Raw genomic sequence first — 20,064 nt, forward strand, 5'->3', positions numbered from 1 at the left:
AGAGACACATTTTGGTTTCATTTTTGGTTTCAGCCGATGGCTGACTTTTACCTCAGCCAAACATATCGTGTAGGATAAATTGCAGAGGTCCTGTTAACTGCTGCAAACACACTCTATCCACTGGAGACCTCGAGGAGAAGCTCTGAAACCGCTCTCTAGGATTAAGGGGCTTGGGAGAATATAGGAGGGAGAATTTGTGGAGCTAGAAGTTAACATGGTATCTATCTGAAGTACTTTGGCTGCTTGGTGGTAACTCAGGTGAGTTATAGCTTGAGAGCGGCGTGAAATGTGCTTGTGAGAGTTGGTGTGTGATTATGACATAGAGATAAAAGAGACAGAGAGGTAAAGAAAGAGAGAGGAGAAGAAGATGGAGAAAGCTTAGCCTCAGGTGACCACTGAGTGCAGTTCAGTACCCTAAGCCCCTGTCCAAATCAAATGCTCGACGCCAGGCGTGTCCTTCCCTTACTTCTTCTCTCTCCTTCCCATACAGTGCCATCCAGCCAGGCAGCCCAGTTGTAGCCCAGCCAGGATCCTCTCCTCCTCCTCCTCCCAGAAGCATTAGCATATAGCTGGCTGCACTGGGACGGCTGCTCCATCAGTCATGTCATGGGCACTTTAACATGATGAAGAGTGCGGTGGCCCCGTTGGAATGAATAATTCACATTAGCCCTCGCTCACGCCCGCCCACCGGAGAGGAGAGGGATTGACTATGCAACAATGATTTAGAGGAACAGATGTGTGATCTTTAAGGCATGCAGGCCTCTGTTTTGGGTGAGCAAGCAATTTTAATTCAATTTGATATTTCTTTTTAAACTGCCACTCGGCTGACAGGTCGACTCGGAGGCTTGAGCCAGCCAGGCCAGATAACAGTAAATAGGTGGGATCAGATCAGAAATGAAACACGCTAGGGCGGCAGGTTGGGGCGTTGAGGCCTGGCGCTATCGCTATTGCCATTAATCAAGGTGGCAGTTCAATAATTGTCAAATAAGTACCTCCGTCTAAACCCATCTTCTATCATTAAGTATGGATCTATCTGCGGATCACAGCATCTACCTGCCAGATAGGAGGAGCCCACCTCATATACATAATAATACAATGAATTCATCAATGGATTCATATCCATTAGTTGTGTGGCAATAAACAAATCTGAATCACTGGCTGGAGGCATGGACCGATGTTCCATCTGAGGTCCCTAGAATCTGAAATGTGTAGGCTATTGCTTTACATAGAGTTGCTCAAGCCAAGGTATACATGCAACATATCATTTGACAATTTCTTCTCTCCACATTGCGCCAACAGCTTTAGAAGATACTCGACATGAATGATTCTGTTGGTTTACCGTTTGGTGAATTCACTGGTAGGTAGGAACCTTGAGGCGCTTGTGCTGGACTCAAAAGCCCATGTGAAAATTTGATGTAAAGCGTTTCCAGGTAAAGGTGGGTGAGAAATCTTGGCTTGGGATTAGGAAAACCACAGCCGTGAAAGCTCTACTCGATCCCTTTCCAAACTGTCACAGGGCCTTTAAGAAGCAAACAACCCTTCCTTAATCTTTTCTTAATCATACTTAAGCATGAATGTTTCATGTGGAAATTCCTGGTTACAATTTAAAGGCTTGTTGCTTCTTCCTGGGGATAACCCTGCTATGGTTGTAGTCAGCTATGTTCCTCATAACGCGAATCCCATTGGCCACAAGAAAGCCTCACGAGGCGTACACAGATGTTAGGCTACATATGCATAACTGACAACCACAACAACAAAAAATCACACATTGCTGACAACAAGAACAGTGGTGTATGCTTCCATCCATTGATAATGAAGATTAGATCATGTATTCCCACTGGTTACAGAGTTTTCATTTACATTTGGTTGAGTTGTCAACTAACATGAATTCAATGTGAAATCAACCAAAAATGTCACCCTGTACTTTGGATTTAGGTTAAAAGTTCTGGGGGGAAAAAGAGTAAATTCCCTGACGTTGATGACTTTTTGCAAAACCAATCAGTTTTCCACGTTGACTCAACATCATCACATTTCATTTTTGGGGTTGAAATGACGTGGAAACAACGTTGATCCAACCCGTTTTTGCTGTTCACGTGTCAAACTAATTCCACGGAGGGCCGAGTGTCTGCGGGTTTCCGCTCCACCCTTGTACTTGATTGACGAATTAAGGTCACTAATTAGCAAGGAACTCCCCTCACCTGGTTGTCTGGGGCTTTAATGGAAAAGGAAAAAACAAAGCCTGCAGATATTCGGCCCTCCATGGAATGAGTTTGACACCCATCTTAGATGTATTGAGAGATAACGCAGTGGTTTAAAAAAGCAAAGACAGAGTTAGTGATTTGATCTTATTAATAACCATGTTCTTCGTCGCTTTGCGAAATGCAAATTACAGGGAAAATAAGGAATGCCAGACGACAGCGAACCTAATATTATATTCGGAACAGTGCATAACCCAATGTTATGATGATTACATTTGACTTGCAATGTTTTCCTTTTTGCAGATGGGGAATACAAACTAATACAGCATATTCCCCAAAGTAGCTTTGCTGCTCCTGCTTCCGCCTTACTTTAAATAAATCTCATCAGTGGCAACCAATGTTCTGATTTCTTCAGAAGCAGGAGAGATAAAAGTCGATCCCATCTGTCTCCGTCCCGACTTCTCTCTCCTCTCTGGTGGTGCAGTGCAGCAGGAGAATTTATCACAGCTCTAACGTGACAGTAAAGTGGATCTGCGTCCTCTGCACTGCTCTCTGCTCCCCCTCGTATCATTATCGTTATCCCCTTTCACTTTCCCAGCTGAGCCCCGTTGGATAGAAAAGAACAGGGTGACAAATAAATGGCGGGTAAACACGTTTAAAAGGATCTGACGGCCGGTAATGGAAAAAGAGCTTCCGTATTGTTATAACCATTCACATTTGTTTGGCTCACAGAAGGAAAAGTACGCCATTGTCCCTGTCAGCTAATTGGATCAAGGTTGTTGTGTGGAAAAACAGATGTGAATGAATGGCTGAATGAGGTACATGCCGGACAAAAGACGATGGAACTGAAATTGCTTTAAAAATTGTTTTCTTTTCCCACTACCAATGTGAAAGTATGGAAAAATACAGTATAAAAGTGCATTAATGGCGCAATTTAAAATGTCTGAAAATACAAGACAATTGTACTTCAGTATGTTGTCTTGTTCTTTTCAATGGTCTGTATCTGTTTTGGAAAAGCGATGCTGCATCTGAAGAACACAGGCCTGCTGCAAAATGAACTGCAGTTTAAAAGCCATCTTGTTATTGCTCGTAGCTATGTGATGTTATTTGGCACAGTGGAGACATTACAGCTCAGAAATGGAATATCCCTGATCCAATTAAAAACTGGCTCCAAAGTGTCATCGGGGTCTCGCTGATTCCTGCCCTGAGCACTCGCCATTTTCAAACAAGCCACTGTCAAAGCAAGAGATAGGAACACGAAACATGAAAAAAAATGTAAAAATAAGAGAAACCTTATTTCCAATCTAGCAACGGCTGCCTACCCTTCCCTTCTCTCAGACGCAGCTCAATTTAACTTTGAGGAGTAATGAGATCTGACTTGTTTAAATGTTAGCATTCTTAAATCATCAGGAACTGCCTCAGAGGAGACCATAATCACTTTGCCAAATTGCTGTGCTCGCTAATTTCATTTCTCCCCAGCATTTGCTTGCAGTTAGTGTCGATTATTCAAGAACAGTCATTTAATACTCCCGGGTCCCAAGAGGTGTTACATTAAAATGTAATAACTTGCAATGTAAATGAAAACAAAAACCATTATTTTTCCCCCTCTAATCCACCACCACCTCCCTCCCTCCCTCCCTCCCAACGTGGGAGTAGAGATCTAATTCTCGGCCCATCTGGCAGGTGTAATGAAGCCGGGCCTGGCCAGGACGACCCGCTGCCATGGCTCGACGCTCTGCGGGGAAGGCAGGGATGGTGGGAGGAAAGGAGGGAGAGAGAGAGAAAGCAGGAGGCTAGGTACCAGATTGGCCTTCTCTCGTCTGGGCACAGGGAGACAGGAATCCCACTGAGACAGCAGGGCCCGCTTAATCTTCCACGTCCTGATCTGCTCCACACTGTAGCGGTCTGACCAGCGTCAGTGGACAACAGGAGGAGGTCACCATCACGGGCACCATCTCTGTGGACATGAATCTTTAATGTGATTCTGGTTGGTTGGGGGGTCATGCAGGAGGTCTGGGGACAATGTGATTCTGTGGGATAGGCCTACCTAGGAGTGGACCTGGTTTCCATTGGGGATAGGCCTACCTAGGAGTGGACCTGGTTTCCATTGGGGATAGGCCTACCTAGGAGTGGACCTGGTTTCCATTGGGGATAGGCCTACCTAGGAGTGGGCTAGGTTCCTAGTGGAGATAGGCCTACCTAGGAGTGGACCTGGTTTCCATTGGGGATAGGCCTACCTAGGAGTGGGCTAGGTTCCTAGTGGAGATAGGCCTACCTAGGAGTGAGCTGGTTCCAAGTGGGGATAGACCTCTCTAGGAATGGGCTAGGTTCCTAGAGGGGATAGGCCTACCTAGGAGTGGACTAGGTTCCTAGTGGAGATAGACCTCTCTAGGAATGGGCTAGGTTCCTAGAGGGGATAGGCCTACCTAGGAGTGGACTAGGTTCCTAGTGGAGATAGACCTCTCTAGGAATGGGCTAGGTTCCTAGAGGGGATAGGCCTACCTAGGAGTGGACTAGGTTCCTAGTGGAGATAGACCTCTCTAGGAATGGGCTAGGTTTCTAGAGGGGATAGGCCTACCTAGGAGTGGACTAGGTTCCTAGTGGAGATAGACCTCTCTAGGAATGGGCTAGGTTCCTAGAGGGGATAGGCCTACCTGAGTGGGATAGATTCACATGACTAATCTTTGTAATGTTGGGAATGGGATGACTTATTCCACATTTCATTGTGTTACAGCCTGAATTTAAAATTGATTAAATATTATAGTTTTTCTCACCGATCTGAACACAATACCCCACAATGACAAAGTGAAAACATGTTTTTAGAAATGTTGGGAAATGTATTGAACCTTAAATACATAAATATCTAATTTACATAAATATTCACACACCCGGGTCAATACATGTTAGGATCACCTTTGCAGCGATTACAGCTGTGAGTCTTTCGGGGTAAGTCTCTAAGAGCTTTGTGCACCTGGATTATACAATATTTGCACATTGTTATTTTTTAAATTCTTCAATCTCTGTGTTGGTTGTTGATCATTGCCAGACAGCCATTTTCAAGTGTTGCCATAGATTTTCAAGCCAATCTAAGTAAAAAATAGAACTAGGCCACTCAGCAACTCCTGTGTATATTTGGCCTTGTGTTATAGGTTATTGTCCTGCTGAAAGGTGAATTTGTCTCCCAGTCTGATGGAAAGCAGACTGAACCAGGTTTTCGTCTAGGATTTTGCCTGTGCTTAGCTCTATTCTTGTTTCCTTTTATCCCCCCCAAAAAAACTATTCCTTGACAAGCATACCCATAACATGATGCAGCCACCACTATGCTTGAAAATATGAAGAGTGGTATTCAGTGATATGTTGTGTTGGATTTGCCCCAAACATAACACTTTGTATTCAGGACATGAAGTTAATTTATTTTCCACATTTTTGCAGTTATTAGTAGTAGTGCCTTATTGCAAACAGGATGCATGTTTTGCTATATCTATATTTTTGATTATGTACAAGCTTCCTTCTTTTCACTGTCATTTAGGTTAGTATTGTGGAGTAACTACAATGTGGTTGATCCATCCTCAGTTTCATCCTATCACAGCCACTAAACTCTGTAACTGGTTTAACAAAGGGGTTGGGCCATAACAAAGGGGTTGAATACTTATTGACTCAAGACATTTCAGCTTTAAATGTTTTATTAATTTGGAAACATTTCTGAAAACATAATTCCACTTAGACATTATGGGGTATTGTGTGTAGGCCAGTGGCACAACGTCTCAAAATGTGGAAAAAGTCAAGGGGTGTGAATACTTTCTTAAGGCACTGTACATGGAAGACCGTTGTGGGCGAGGCTGATGAATAATTGATATTCAAACACTCAAGAAATGCAAAACACTATTTCTCACATTATCGGGAAGTATGTGACTGTATCAGAAAGTAGGATCTCTATTTCTATTTCATCAAGGCTTCAAAGACAAAGCAAAGGCACATCTTGGTCAGATGAGAGATAGTGAAACAGGTGGCTTTCATATCAACAGGTGCATGGGGCCTTTGAGGAGACAAAGACAAATCATGTCTCTTCCTGGTCTGTCTGGTTTACTCAGAGACACAGACATTATCTTTACACTGACTGACTGGCGATTTCCATATAGTCAAATAACACCAATAATGACACAGTGACTAGTGAGGCTGCTGAAAGCAAGCCATCCAGCCTCTTTACACTGTGAGATCAGGCATCTGCCAGAGGGACAATGCCACTGGTTCAACACTACATGGAAACCCTGTGATTATGTTTAAGCTCCTTTATCTAAAAACAAACTCCTCTCCTATCATGGAGATCAGATCTGGCCAGCGTGTGTGAAAGCACATAGGGGGATACATCATGCAGGGCCTGGGGGTAAGATGCCATGGCTTGGCTGGTCAGAGCCTCTCACCGTGTGGGGGAGTGGTGGGGGAGGCGGTGGCAAGTCAGGGCCCCTTTACCACGAGCAAGCCTGCATGTGCATACTGCACACCACCAAGGTGAACTTTCGAAGGCCCACTGTTGTTTGCCTCGTGCAGCACCTGTGAGCGCCCATACACCTCACACGCACACATGACAGGAAATCTGGGTTGTACCTGCTCTGCTTGTCGCATCTGTTAGCCCCAGGCCAAACCACAGTGGAACGAGGTGAGAGAGCCATAAAACCGCAAGCTCTTTCTCTGTGCTCTTTTTATATATTTTTTTCAAGAATAGAAACGAGAGAGAGGGAAAGAGATTAAAAAAAGAAGTAGAAGCTGATGAAGAAAGCGAGCCAGGCTCCTCCAGCTCCTCCCCAGACTACTGTACTCTACAGGACTTGGCCTCAGGGGACAGCACAACACTGTCATTAACAGTTGTTTTCCTCATAAACAGAGCAGGATCAGCTGGAAGTATAATTATACCGCTCCTCCTGTAATCTGTCACTTTACCTGCTGCTCCGCCAGACACATTCTGGAGGGAGGGAGAGAGGGGGTGTGGGTGGTTGTTTTACGTCGACTGTCATACATGGGGTAAGGGAAAGAAGAAAAAACATGACAGAAAATCAAATGAGCGAGTGTGTTGGCGCTGGGAGTCCCAGAAGTAAGGCTCAGGGGCTCAGATGGAAGAAATTGTGGTTTCGTTGAGTGATTCGAAGACAAATGGCAGAACATGACCTATTTACCAACTTTTTGTATGGTTTTGCGAACCACACACTTATGTGAGGGGAAATTATTGGCACTGATGAGTATCTGGAGGGGGGAAAGCAGCCAGATAATTCCAATGGGGTGTTTATGTGTATGGAATGTAGTACTATCATTGTGTGCTTATTTTGTAACCTTAAATAAGGCCTCGCCACAAACCACTGAACTGTGGCACGGCAACAAAAGTTACAGCCTGCATTACATCTAAAGGCGTTAAGATTTTAGGCCTTAAAGTTATTCATTGTTTACCATCATGAACACCCTTAAAAGGCCAGGGTTTTAGTGCCTTTAAAATTAGCTAAGCAAGTGTGTGAAAGTCGCACTGAGCAAGGTGAGGAAGGGGGATGAGAAAAACGCTGTATTAAAATCAGAGACTGCAAAAGGCAGGCAGGCAGCGTTCATTTTTCCGCCCCTGAAATCCCAATGCTGGAATCCACCAGGGCCATAAAATAAACATTTTAGCAGTGCCAGCCCCAGGCTCTCCGTAATTTCAGGCTTTGTTAACGCGGTGGTGGGTGCTCTCGGGGTTCGGTGAGGCCCGCGGGCCTTTTGTTTCACAGGAGAGGTCTGCTCTCAGCTCCGCTCTGCTCCAAGCCTGCAGCTATCTGTTGCATAGCGCCTTTTGTTCTTCCTCTCTCGGTAAGATTTGGCCACAGGTCGCAGATTACAGAGAACAGAAGCCATCACAGGTATTTTTACTGTTTGTTTCCCGAAACAATCGTTATGGCGCTCGGGAGAGAGATGAGGCGGAGAGAGGATTTCAATAGCTAGGCACAGCGGCGCAGTAAGATGTCTTCACATGTGGGAATGAAGGATGGAACAATGTACATTCAAGGTAAGTTGTGCTGTCTCATGAAAGAGGGCCTCAAAATCACAAAGATGTATTATTTTTACCAGATCTAAAATGGCTTCCAGTGAATACCTGGAGGGGACGGACATGACATAAGGCTGCTGTGATGTGTCTGTCAGTGTATCTGTACCTTGAAACACCACAGACTAATATTACACTCGTGGCGCTGAATTAATAAGATGCAGCGGCATAATAAATCCCAATTATTTATTATGTTCCCTTCAGTGAATAATCAGGTTAAAGGCTAGAGGGAGATAGAGGGAGAGAGAGAGTGAAATGGAGAGAGAGACAGATATATACACTGTGTATATTCAGTACCAGTCAAAAGTTTGGACACACTTACTCATTCAAGGGTTTTTCTATATTTGTACTATTTTCTACATTGTAGAATAAGAGTGAATACATCAAAACTATGAAATAACACATATGGAATCATGTAGTAAGCCCAAAATGTGTTAAACAAATATATTTTATATTTGAGATTCTTCAGAGTAGCCACCCTTTGCCTTGATGACAGCTTTGCATACTCTTGGCATTCTCTCAACCAGCTTCATGAGGTTGTCACCTGGAATGCATTTCAATTAACAGGTGTGCCTTCTTAAAAGTTAATTTGTGGAATTTCTTTCCTTCTTAATGCGTTTGAGCCAATCAGTTGTGTTGTGACAAGGTAGGGGTGGTATACAGAAGATAGCACTATTTGGTAAAAGACCAAGTCCATATTATGGCAAGAACAACTCAAACAAGCAAAGAGAAATGGCAATCCATTATTACTTTAAGACATGAAGGTCAGTCAATTCGGAAAATGTCAAGAACTTTGAATGTTTCTTCAAGTGCAGTCGCAAAAACCAACAAGCGCTATGATGAAACTGGTTCTCATGAGGACCGCCACAGGAAAGGAAGAACCAGAGTAACCTCTGCTGCAGAGGATACGTTCAATAGAGTTAACTGCACCTCAGATATTGCAGCCCAAATAAGTGAATCACAGAGTTAAAGGAACAGACACATCTCAACATCAACTGTTCAGTGGAGACTGTGTGAATCAGGCCTTCATGGTCGAATTGCTGCAATGTAGAAAATAGTACAAATAAAGATAAACCATGGAATGAATAGGTGTGTCCAAACTTTTGACTGGAACTGTATTTATTCAAAAATCTTGCGTATCTTAATTTCCATCACTAACAATCAATATGCGTTATAACGTCGGCAGTTCATGCAAAGGATTGTTACCTATTACCAGGGTTGCCATTGCATTACATGACATTTTTGTCAAGCAATTATTATTTTGCCAAACAATTATTGTGATTCATCCTATATTGTCCCTAACTCCCCCTTGCAACAGATACATGGGATACAATAACACACTCAACCTCTTTTCCGCACAATCAACCATAAGCTCAGATGCTCAACGGTTGTTACATCCCCGAGCCCAGCTCAACAAAGGACTGATTTACGAATGCATATACAGTTACAGCTGTTTGAGAAAGCATGCAAGATTGAGCAAAAATGTTCAAACATTTTAGATTTGATGAATCAATGTCCAGTCCTAATTGATGGAGATCAGATTCAAAGCTGTCATCAAGGCAAAGGTTGGCTTCTTAGAAGGATCTCAAATATAAAATATATTTTGATTTGTTAAACACTTTTTTGGTTACTATATGATTCCATATGTGTTCTTTCATAATTTTGATGTCTTCACTATTATTCTACAATGTAGAAAATAGTAAAAATAAAGAAAAACCCCGGAATGAGTACTGTAGCTGTACCATACTATTTGCACTGTTAAGCATACTGTAGCTGCAACTGTGTAAAGCTCCAATTGTCCTCTCCAATTCCACACACTAAAACCTTCCCCCCTATCTAGGAGGTCTGTTGTCCTTAAGATCATCAGACCTCCTACCTAACTCCTGACGCAACTTTGCGTCCTAAGCAAACCTTTGGCCGGCAATTGGCGCAGGCCAGAGGGAAATACGGGCAGTCCCACGATAACCTAATTCAACACTGCCACCCTTTACTCACACATTCAAAGCCCCATATGCCTATGAGGATGCTTCTTAAGAGAAAACTAGCCAAATAATATGGAAAACAGAAACATGAAATATTAATAATAATAGAAATAATAACAGCACAATATTATAGATTCATGCACATGTTAAGAAAATCCAAGAAAAGGCTATAAGCACGTCAGCCCAGCCTGCTCAGTTCATTGAATCCGATTGGTCGGAAAAAAATATTTTAAAAATGGAGAGAGAGAGAGAGAAGGTCATACATAATATTGCAAGACCAGTGGCCTCCCGGGTGGCGCAGTGGTCTAGAGCACTGCATCGCAGTGCTATGCTGCGCCACCAGAGTCTGGGTTCGCGCCCAGGCTCTGTCGCAGCCGGCCGCGACCGGGAGGTCCGTGGGGCGACGCACAATTGGCTTAGCGTCGTCCGGGTTAGGGAGGGTTTGGCCGGTAGGGATATCCTTGTCTCATCGCGCTCCAGCGACTCCTGTGGCGGGCCGGGCGCAGTGCGCGCTAACCGAGGGGGCGGGTGCACGGTGTTTCCTCCGACACATTGGTGCGGCTGGCTTCCGGGTTGGAGGCGCGCTGTGTTAAGAAGCAGTGCGGCTAGGTTGGGTTGTGCTTCGGAGGACGCATGACTTTCGACCTTCGTCTCTCCCGAGCCCGTACGGGAGTTGTAGCGATGAGACAAGATAGTAATTACTAGCGATTGGATACCACGAAAAATTGGGGAGAAAAGGGGATACAATTTAAAAAAAAAAAAAAAAAAAAATAATAAAAAAAAATATTGCAAGACCAGTTCTTAATGTCAATTACATGCACGCTGCCTATTGGCAGAGAGACATATGTAGTCCTTATTATATCCTGTTCAATTCCGGCAAAAAGGAAGAAAGAAAAAGGAACATTTTAACAGCTGCTAATAACCGCCAGTTAATATGTGTCTTATGCATCACACTACCCATGAATGGATTCACACGACCCGTGAAAGGTTTCACACGACCCATGAATGGATTCACACGCCCCGTGAAAGGTTTCACACGACCCATGAATGGATTCACACGACCCGTGAAAGGTTTCACACGACCCATGAATGGATTCACACGACCCGTGAAAGGTTTCACACGACCCATGAATGGATTCACACGACCCATGAAAGGTTTCACACAACCCATGAATGGTTTCACACGACCCATGAATGGATTCACACGACTCATGAAAGGTTTCACACTACCCATGAAGGGGTAGTTGAACTTACAATCTACCCTGACACAGCCATGGCAAGATAGCAACGAAGCACATGCAGTACGACAATCTAGGGCGAATAAACCTGTAAAACCACCCTCCCCCCCCCACACACACAACCCAAAATTCACCTCGGCTGTGTTACACATAGGCTCATAACATTACGAACGAAAGATAAAAAGGTAGTGTATACATCTTGTTTAAAAAATATAATATACATCTCGCTTAGAGAAGTGCTTCCATAAACCAGTTATTATGTTGAATCTACCATTATCTTTAATCAGTGTTAAACAGCCAGCCGCACACTAATAGAGACAACAACACTGTTGACAATACCCAATCCATTTGCTGGTGTGTATCAGAACAACACATTCTCAAGATTGAGATCTATTTTTTAAATGTTAAAAGATAATGACAACAATTATTATAGGATCGTGTAGGCCTACTCCAGTAAAGAACCTAGACAGGTTTCTATCCTAGGCCTACATTAGATCTCTTCATATTTATTTTGTTTTATCTTAAATTCTATTTGTTCCGATTTGCTGTACATCCACCAAAAATTAGGCCATTTAATTTGAAACTCAAAAACAACCTTGGATTTCCTATTTTACTGCACTCTTCAAATTTTTCAATTTTTTCAAATAAAAAAATATTACATTTCCATAAGTATTCAGACCCTTTACTCAGTACTTTGTTGAAGCACCTTTGGCAGCGATTACAGCATTGATTATTCTTGGGTATGCTTGACAAACCTGTATTTGGGGAGTTTCTCCTATTCTTCTCTGCAGAACCTCTCAAGCTCTGTCAGGTTGGATGGGGAGCGTCGCTGCACAGCTATTTTCAGGTCTCTCCAGAGATGTTAGATCGGGTTCAAGTCTGGGCTCTGGCTAGGCCACTCAAGGACATTCAGAGACTTGTCCCGAAGCCCCTCCTGCGTTGTCTTGGCTGTGTGCTTAGGGTCGTTGTCCTGTTGGAAGGTGAACCTTCATCCCAGTCTGAGGTCCTGAGCACTCTGGAGCAGGTTTCAATCAAGGATCTCTCTGTACTTTACTCTGTTAATATTTGCCGCAATCCTGACAAGTCTCCCAGTCCCTGCCGCTGAAAAACATCCCCACAGCATGATGCTGCCACCACCATGCTTCATTGTAGGGATGGTGCCAGGTTTCCTCCAGACGTGATGCTTGGCATTCAGGCCAAAGAGTTCAATCTTGGTTTCATCAGACCAGCGCATCTTGAGAATCTCGGAGCCTTTTGAAGGTGGGGTACAGGGCACGTCGTCTCTCCACTATTTCATGGGGAAATTGTTCATTAATAGAGAATGGGGTGTTCTTCAGGTCCCTACCCTGTTGTAGCAAGGCAATCTTCATTTTGTAGTGAGTTAGCCTAGCTACTAGGTAGTGAGTTAGCCTAGCTACACTTGTGTGTATAAGGTAGTAGTTGTGGAATTGTTAGGTTAGATTACTTGTTGGTTATTACTGCATTGTCGGAACTAGAAGCACAAGCATTTCGCTACACTCGCATTAACACTCGCATGTGTATGTGACAAATACAATTTGATTTGATTTGATTTACTATCGGACGGGGCCTTCCCTCTCCTCTGCCACCAAAACGGTGAGCCCTTTGAAAATCAATTGCATCTACCTGTTCGTTCGGCATCTAGAGATTACGTTTCATGAAAATCGTGACTTTTTCATCCACTGACTGACAGTTTTCATTTTCATGCTCCTTTATTCCCATTATGACAATATTATTCTTCATTCTTCTATACTTTAGATCAAGAAATTCTGCTTTCACAGTTTTATTATCATACCATAACCTCTCCGTAGTGTCTTTTAGGGAGTCCACGGTAGTTTTCAACATCTTATTTTCATCATTCATCATTTTACTACTGTAATTCATTCCTGTTTTTAAGGCCTCAACCTCCCCCAGTAGCCCAGGCAATAGATGCAGATTTTTTAACTGCTCACTCATGCGTGTAAGCAATGCTTTATCTTCTAGAGACATAGTTATAAAACAAATCCTTCTCCAATGTTACATTTGGAAATTTAGACGGGGGCTTCCCTTCAGTTTTGCTCACAGAGCCCGAGGAGAGGTCTTCTCTTGTTCACTTAGATATATCTGATTATTTTTCAAGCATATCGAAATGCTGATCAATAAATAGTTCAAGGTTTTCTAGGATGTTTGTTTCGCAGTTAGTCAGCTAATCCTACATTTGATGATTAATTCATCGGACAAGCTGTGCCTATCACGCTGCCACTTGCCACGTCATCACCCACCTATAGCCAATTATGATTTTTCTGGGGGTTAGAAGAGTTTGCATCACAATCTCTCGACCAAGATGGCCACCACTTGGGCACTAATGAGCTTTTAATGTGGCCTCTGAGCTTTGAGCTGGGAGGCGAGGAGGCAGAGAGAAAGAGCCAGGGACGATTATGGGAATGAATGCCTCTGACTGACGAAGTAAGTTATTCACAACACATTGGAGGCTATTCTCTCCCACTCTCTCTTTCTCTCTCCGCCTCTCTCTCCTTCATTTCTCCCCCGGTGAGAATGCAGCCAAAGAATCACTCCCCAGGCAGATAGAGGTTTGTAATTGGAGGTTTAATTTATGATCAGGTCTTCGGTTGGATAATGATATCGAGCATTGTAATTTGCTGATGCAAATTGTATGTTATAATGGGCCATAAAAGCCACAGTAACATCTAGGAGAATTGCCAAACACCCTGAGCGTTCATTACAGCGCTCATTAAAGCATTCAAGTCTGCGTTCAGAGCTTTTATAAATGAAAGTAGCATGTAATTGGGCCTTGATTGTGGTGTATGTAACATATGATAGAGTGGAATTATCACTTTATTTGTCTAGAGTGGCCATATAAGTTAATGTGGAGAGCCAGCGGTATACAAATCCTGACAGCATCGTTACTTAGTTACTGTACATTACGGACAACACCTTTTTCTTAGTGGGGCCAATGTGAGTTGGGGGGCATCGACTATGACAAATCAAGACTGATGACCAAGAGAGAGTGGGGGCTGTATTGGAAAAACAAATACTTATTTGCATTATGCCTACGGCTTCTGCCTGTGTTTCAATGTCAAATAACTAACACGGTTGATGAGAACACAGAAATTATTTTTTGAATCTATTCGATTTACTTAGAGCCTTGGACATTCTCTGACCACCAATGCCATTACTATATTTCTACTTGGATTGAGAAAGAAAGGGCTGAAATGAACCATTAAAATCACCTCTAGTGAAAAATACCACAGGGCCAAAATCACTTCACAGCCCTCTAAGCTAGTTCTAAGTTGTTTTTCAATCACTGATCTCAATTTCATTCTAAAAGGCATATGCAGGTATGCAGTGATGCCGAACTCCCCAACTCTTAAGTAAAGCCTTAAGAGCAAAGGCAAGTGGGCAAAAGCAATTAAGAGTTCATTTAGAACAAGTGAACTATGCCGACGGTTTCTGAGGCCAGGCCTACACTAATTCACCATGTCGCCTTTTTATTCAAATGACCTCTCCCAGAGTACCTTTTGTGTTGGCGGATTTTAAATGGCATCTCCATTAGGACAAAACGGAGCTGAAGCTGTCCACGGGTGAAAATTAAGTTTCCTCTCACTGAATGATTGGGAGCCCCCGTCCACCCCTCCATTCCACCACCATAGGGGCTGTGCAGTCACTGGAAAGGGGATTGTCAGTCCCCGCCATTCAGAGTTGCGGGCCTCCAGAAGCCTAAAGCCTTTCTCTGGAGCACATGATTGATGTGTTGTGGGCCCTGCTGTGGTTAACAGCCATTTTTATCTGTTGCTAGCGGCAACAGCCGGGCTCCCCGGAGAGAGGGGAGCAGCAGGCCCCTGCTCTGAAGCTGGCCCACACACAGGGATAAACAAATAGGGTTTTCAACCCAGACAGCCCTCATGAAGCGCCCCTGACAGATAACGCTCCACCAGAGGGGAGGACAATGTCAGGGCTCCAACCCTGTCCTGCTGGGCTATTCGTTTCTTTTACTAATTTTCACCACGGGCAGTGGCCGCTGGTATGTAGCTAGACACCTGCAAGATGATGGAAACTACGGCCGAACAGTCAGGGGTCTGGGATGTGGGAATTTAAAGGTGAGACAGGGGGAAAAAGAGAGAGGGAGAGAGAGAGTTTTATTGTAGGGGAAAGGAAAGGGCCTTTCTCTATAAGACAGCTCATAGGGTTATGTACTGTATCGGTGGGTAATGTGTGACGTTATGTTCACTGAGCGAGATATTATTTTATTTATTGTTTTATAGTAAAATCACATGAAATATGATGTATCCTTTCCCACGATTTCCCTCCTTGGCTTTTATAACAATCGGTTTATTTAATCTGTGTCGTTTTGTTAAATAAAGCGCGAAGCTTTTTAATAGTGCCGATTATAATTAAGTGACATAATCCTTGTATTTGACAAAGAACTTTCTTTTATTTTTTTACCTCATCATTGAGACAAGGACATTTATTTGGAACAAAGCATAGGTCATGAATGCCAAATCAATTAAACGAAGCTGTTTAAGAAACGCACAGATGACTTTGCGAATGCTGTGTTTGAGTGTGGACAAAACTAGCGTAAAATACGATTAAATAAGCCAGAGCAGGGTAATATGAAACGGGTGTCTGAAAGCTGCCAGCACTCCAGCTCAATCTAGACAGACCAGCTAAGGTTGTAACCTCCAACAAGAAAAGTGTAAATGCAACTGATAGACCATAAACCGCAAAACCTACCAGAACTCCAACCACACCTCAGAGCACAGTCTATCTACTCTCAATGTGAAGAGAATAAAAACTGGGCCTTCAGTGGTTCAGTGGGCTAGGCTGGGGGAAGCTCAATCGCTTCATCTGGAGAAAAGGAAAAGGAGCTACTTTTCCCCCCGTGAACTGTCTCCCTCCTCGGCTCCGTTTCAAGCCTGCGGAGAAGATCGGAAGAGCAGATAGACGCACCAAGATATTTTGACATTTTCCTCCGTCTCTTAAAGCCTATCTCGCCGAGCGAGGCACAGAAGAGGACTGGAGGTTTTTATCGAGGGCCCCAGAGAGAAAGATAAATCCCCAGACAAACCTAGGCCAGGGCCCATCTTCTTCTCCTCTCCCCTGTAAAAAAACAAGCAGGGAGCGAACAGTTGAGGAAATGGGCCAGATATTGTCTTCCCAACATGGGTGGCACTATAATGAAGCCAGCAGAACACAGAGGAGAGGAGAGGGAAGCAGGAGCTGACAAACTATTCCACATTTTACCTCAGACTGATAGCGGTGCTCTGTGGCTGTGCTGCATATCGCCTGTTGTCAACAGTCAAGTTTTCAACAGATTCGTGTAAGGAGTGATGGATATGGACGGTGGGGGTGGGTACAGTCATCAACAAACCAAAAATCTCAGAAAATCTATGTGTACAGCTTGTGTACGCCAGTCCAAAGGAAGATGGAGAATTTACCGTATTGCATGTTCAAATCTACACCTACGTACTGAATGCACGCCTGTATAGATTGATCCAGGGGTGTTACCCAATACAAATATATCCACAGGGAAAAGCACAGGCAGGATATCAAAGTTGGGTGTTTATATGTTGGCTCTAAATAAATTCAAATACTAAGGATATAACGTTGATATCCTGCGTGTGCTTTTCCCTGTGGATATATTTTTACGTTGACTCTTTTTGGAATTAGCACCGCAAAAATGTACTTGGAACAATTTATTATAATCTTGGCTGCAAGGAGTGTTTGAGTGTTACCCAATAATCCATGCCAACATGTACATATAAATAGTCTGTTCCAACAATATATTCTTTATAACAACCATTACAATTTGCTACGGCCTCAGTCTTTCAAAAGCTCAAATTTCAAAATCTGAGTATAAATCTGAACCATGTCTTCTTTTACGTCTCAAATGTGCCTCTCAGATATAGCAGCCTGGCAGGCAGCATTAGTTATAGCAGCCTGGCAGGCAGCGTCAAAGACATATGGTAGGGAAATAGTGGAGGTGTTATCTCCTATAGAAGCGGAAAACAAACAGTCAAGAGAGATTGGGATTTTACCTCTTAGTGCCTTGTGACAGATAACAACCCCCCCGAGGCCAGGAGATGGTGATAAGAGCCCAGGGCTGACCATCAGATAACCCAGCTATCTGTGCCTCCTCTCTGTGTGCCTGCCTGCCCTCCAACCCTCCACCACCCACCTCCCTCCTTCCTCCCACACCGGCTGCCTTCATCTCTCCCTCCCTGCCTCTCTCAGACAGGCCCTAGGCCCTACCACAGAGCCCGGAGCACCTGCTGATAAGGGCTCCTGCATGGCCCCAGAAGCCTGTGCCAAACCCTCTGTCAGTCTGTCCACAAGCAGCCCAAAGGGCTCCACCACACTGCAGCGCAGAACACACCATCAGATAGGGAGACAGGGCAGGCGCTTGACAATGTCAGACTTCCTGTGCACTTTCTTAGGTTTTTTTCTTACTTTCCTCCCTCTCTCCTCTCCTTTACTTCCTACTCCTCTCTCAACCTTTCTCGATCCTACTCCTACTCTCAATAATATTCTCTCTCTTCCCCCCCCCCCCCGCCCCCCTCTCTCTCTCCATAAAGAACAGATGAAGAGGGGGCCTCCTCCATCCTTCCTTGCCTCCACCAGACTTAAACTGACAGCTCGAGCCAAAGGGCCGCAGCAGCTTCCGGGAGGTCTTGTTTGTTTTCATCTCTGTGTGAGTATGCAGCCGTGAGGGAATAGGAAAGTGACATGTTCCATTTCCACGCAGAAGCACCATAAAACCCCACACAGATCAATGTCTTTTAACTTAAGCTTTGTTCGGCTCTTTAAGCGCTACCTCAGCAGATACTCTTCCCCTGATTAGCAGTGACAAACCATTTATAGATGTTGTTTATTTGTTTGATAACACTGAAGCTACGATAGGAATTGCCATATGTCAGTCACAGGCAGGTCTAGTGGTGTAACGGGAGCTAAAAATGTCTCTCTATAAATTGTCCCTTCATGTAGAGGACAACAAGAACAACAACAAGACTCAAGACTGCCTCTATCAACTCTGAACCTCATAATTAAAACAATACTCATCAGCTTTCTGGAGATAATGATAAGTGAACAGGTTCATAAGGTTTAAAAAAACACATACTGTTGACTTGTGTAGTCTGCAAAATATGCTTTCAAGTGGTAAAAATAGTCTCCTAGTGACACTAAGTGAGACAGTGTGCTGTATAAAAGGACTGGGCTGACAAGATTTATCACTTTACACAAGAACGCATAATACATTTTCAATTCAAAGGTAATGAAAGTATAGAGTTGAATGTGAAAGCAGTTATATTTCCCCTATTCATAAGATAGGGCTACATTAGAACAGCTATGCTATGGGTATTCTGAAAGAATAAGGGCACATATGATATTAAATGTATTGTGTTGGGAGGGGGTATGTAACAATGCAGTAACTCACTTTTTTAAAGGCTTTTAAGCATATTGTCTGACAACTGATTCAAATGGCTTGTAGTTGGCAGGCAGTGCAGGAAGACATCTCCTCCAACACTTAAACTGCAGAACTACTGAATGGCTGCCTTCTTGCACGGCCTGATGTGATGGATGTCAATAAAACAGCCACATTTACCCAAGGTAGAGCAGGACACCTTGGCTGCGTCTCAAATGGTATCCTATTCCATAAATAGTGCACTACGTTTGACCAGAGGGTCCTGGTCAAAAATAGCGCACTACACAGGAAATCGGGTGCCATTCGGGATGCATCTCTTCCTTTCCTTCCTACAATTTAATCAGTCAGTCATCCAGGAGTAATGTCCCTAATATCATGATTTCTCCATTACTCTATTTAACATAATTAAAGTGTCGAGCGACGGGGCAATAAAGAGAGCCGTTTGAGATTGTAATTCTGCCGTAAAGCCATGAAGCATGAAAATGTCACTTACCGAGTAGCCCCGGCCTGACAGCGAGTGAGTGGAGCTCTGTAGAGAGAGAGGAGAACAGGGTTGACCTTTAGGGACCATGAGCCAGCCGCTGACACAGACATGATGAAGCCGCTACGCTTTAATATCAATATTCACGTTAACCTTCTCCCTCCCCGCCTGCGCCCGACCTGCACTAGCTAGCAAAAACGTCACTGCCATTCATTTTGGATGGCCTTGACTAGGGAGAGGGAGATGAAAAGGGTATTTTGCTCAAAACAACTGCTTACTGCAGTGCAAATGAAATGACGCCACTGGAGTCAAGGGTATCAAATCAAATCAAATTTTATTGGTCACATACACATGGTTAGCAGATGTTAATGCGAGTGTAGCGAAATGCTTGTGCTTCTAGTTCCAACATTGCCGTAATATCTAACAAATAATCTAACAATTCCCAACAACTACCTAATACACACAAATCTAAAGGGGTGAATGAGAATATGTACATATAAGTATATGGATAAGCGATGGCCGAGCGGCATAGGCAAGGTGCAGTAGATGGTATAAAATACAGTATTTACATGTGATATGAGTAATGTAAGATATGTAGACATTATTAAAGCTGGTATAAAATAAGGTATTTACATGTGATATGAGTAATGTAAGATATATAGACATTAT

The 20,064-nt window shown here is 43.6% G+C and overlaps 1 protein-coding gene across 8 annotated transcripts in view; it reads right to left on the reverse strand.

The window, feature by feature from the left end:
• Positions 1–20,064, reverse strand: part of LOC139576586 (autism susceptibility gene 2 protein-like) — a 381,761-nt gene that overhangs the window by 205,958 nt on the left and 155,739 nt on the right. For 7 of the 8 annotated variants that reach the window (XM_071402841.1, XM_071402842.1, XM_071402845.1 and 4 more), the window contains exon 4: positions 19,408–19,443. The exons of the other annotated variant lie outside the window; for it this stretch is intronic. In XM_071402841.1, the coding sequence (XP_071258942.1) occupies positions 19,408–19,443 (36 nt within the window). The remainder of the gene's footprint in view (positions 1–19,407; positions 19,444–20,064) is intronic. 8 annotated transcript variants of the gene reach the window in all.

Source organism: Salvelinus alpinus, chromosome 5 (genome assembly GCF_045679555.1).
Source record: "Salvelinus alpinus chromosome 5, SLU_Salpinus.1, whole genome shotgun sequence".
NCBI classification, from domain to species: Eukaryota; Metazoa; Chordata; class Actinopteri; order Salmoniformes; family Salmonidae; genus Salvelinus; species Salvelinus alpinus.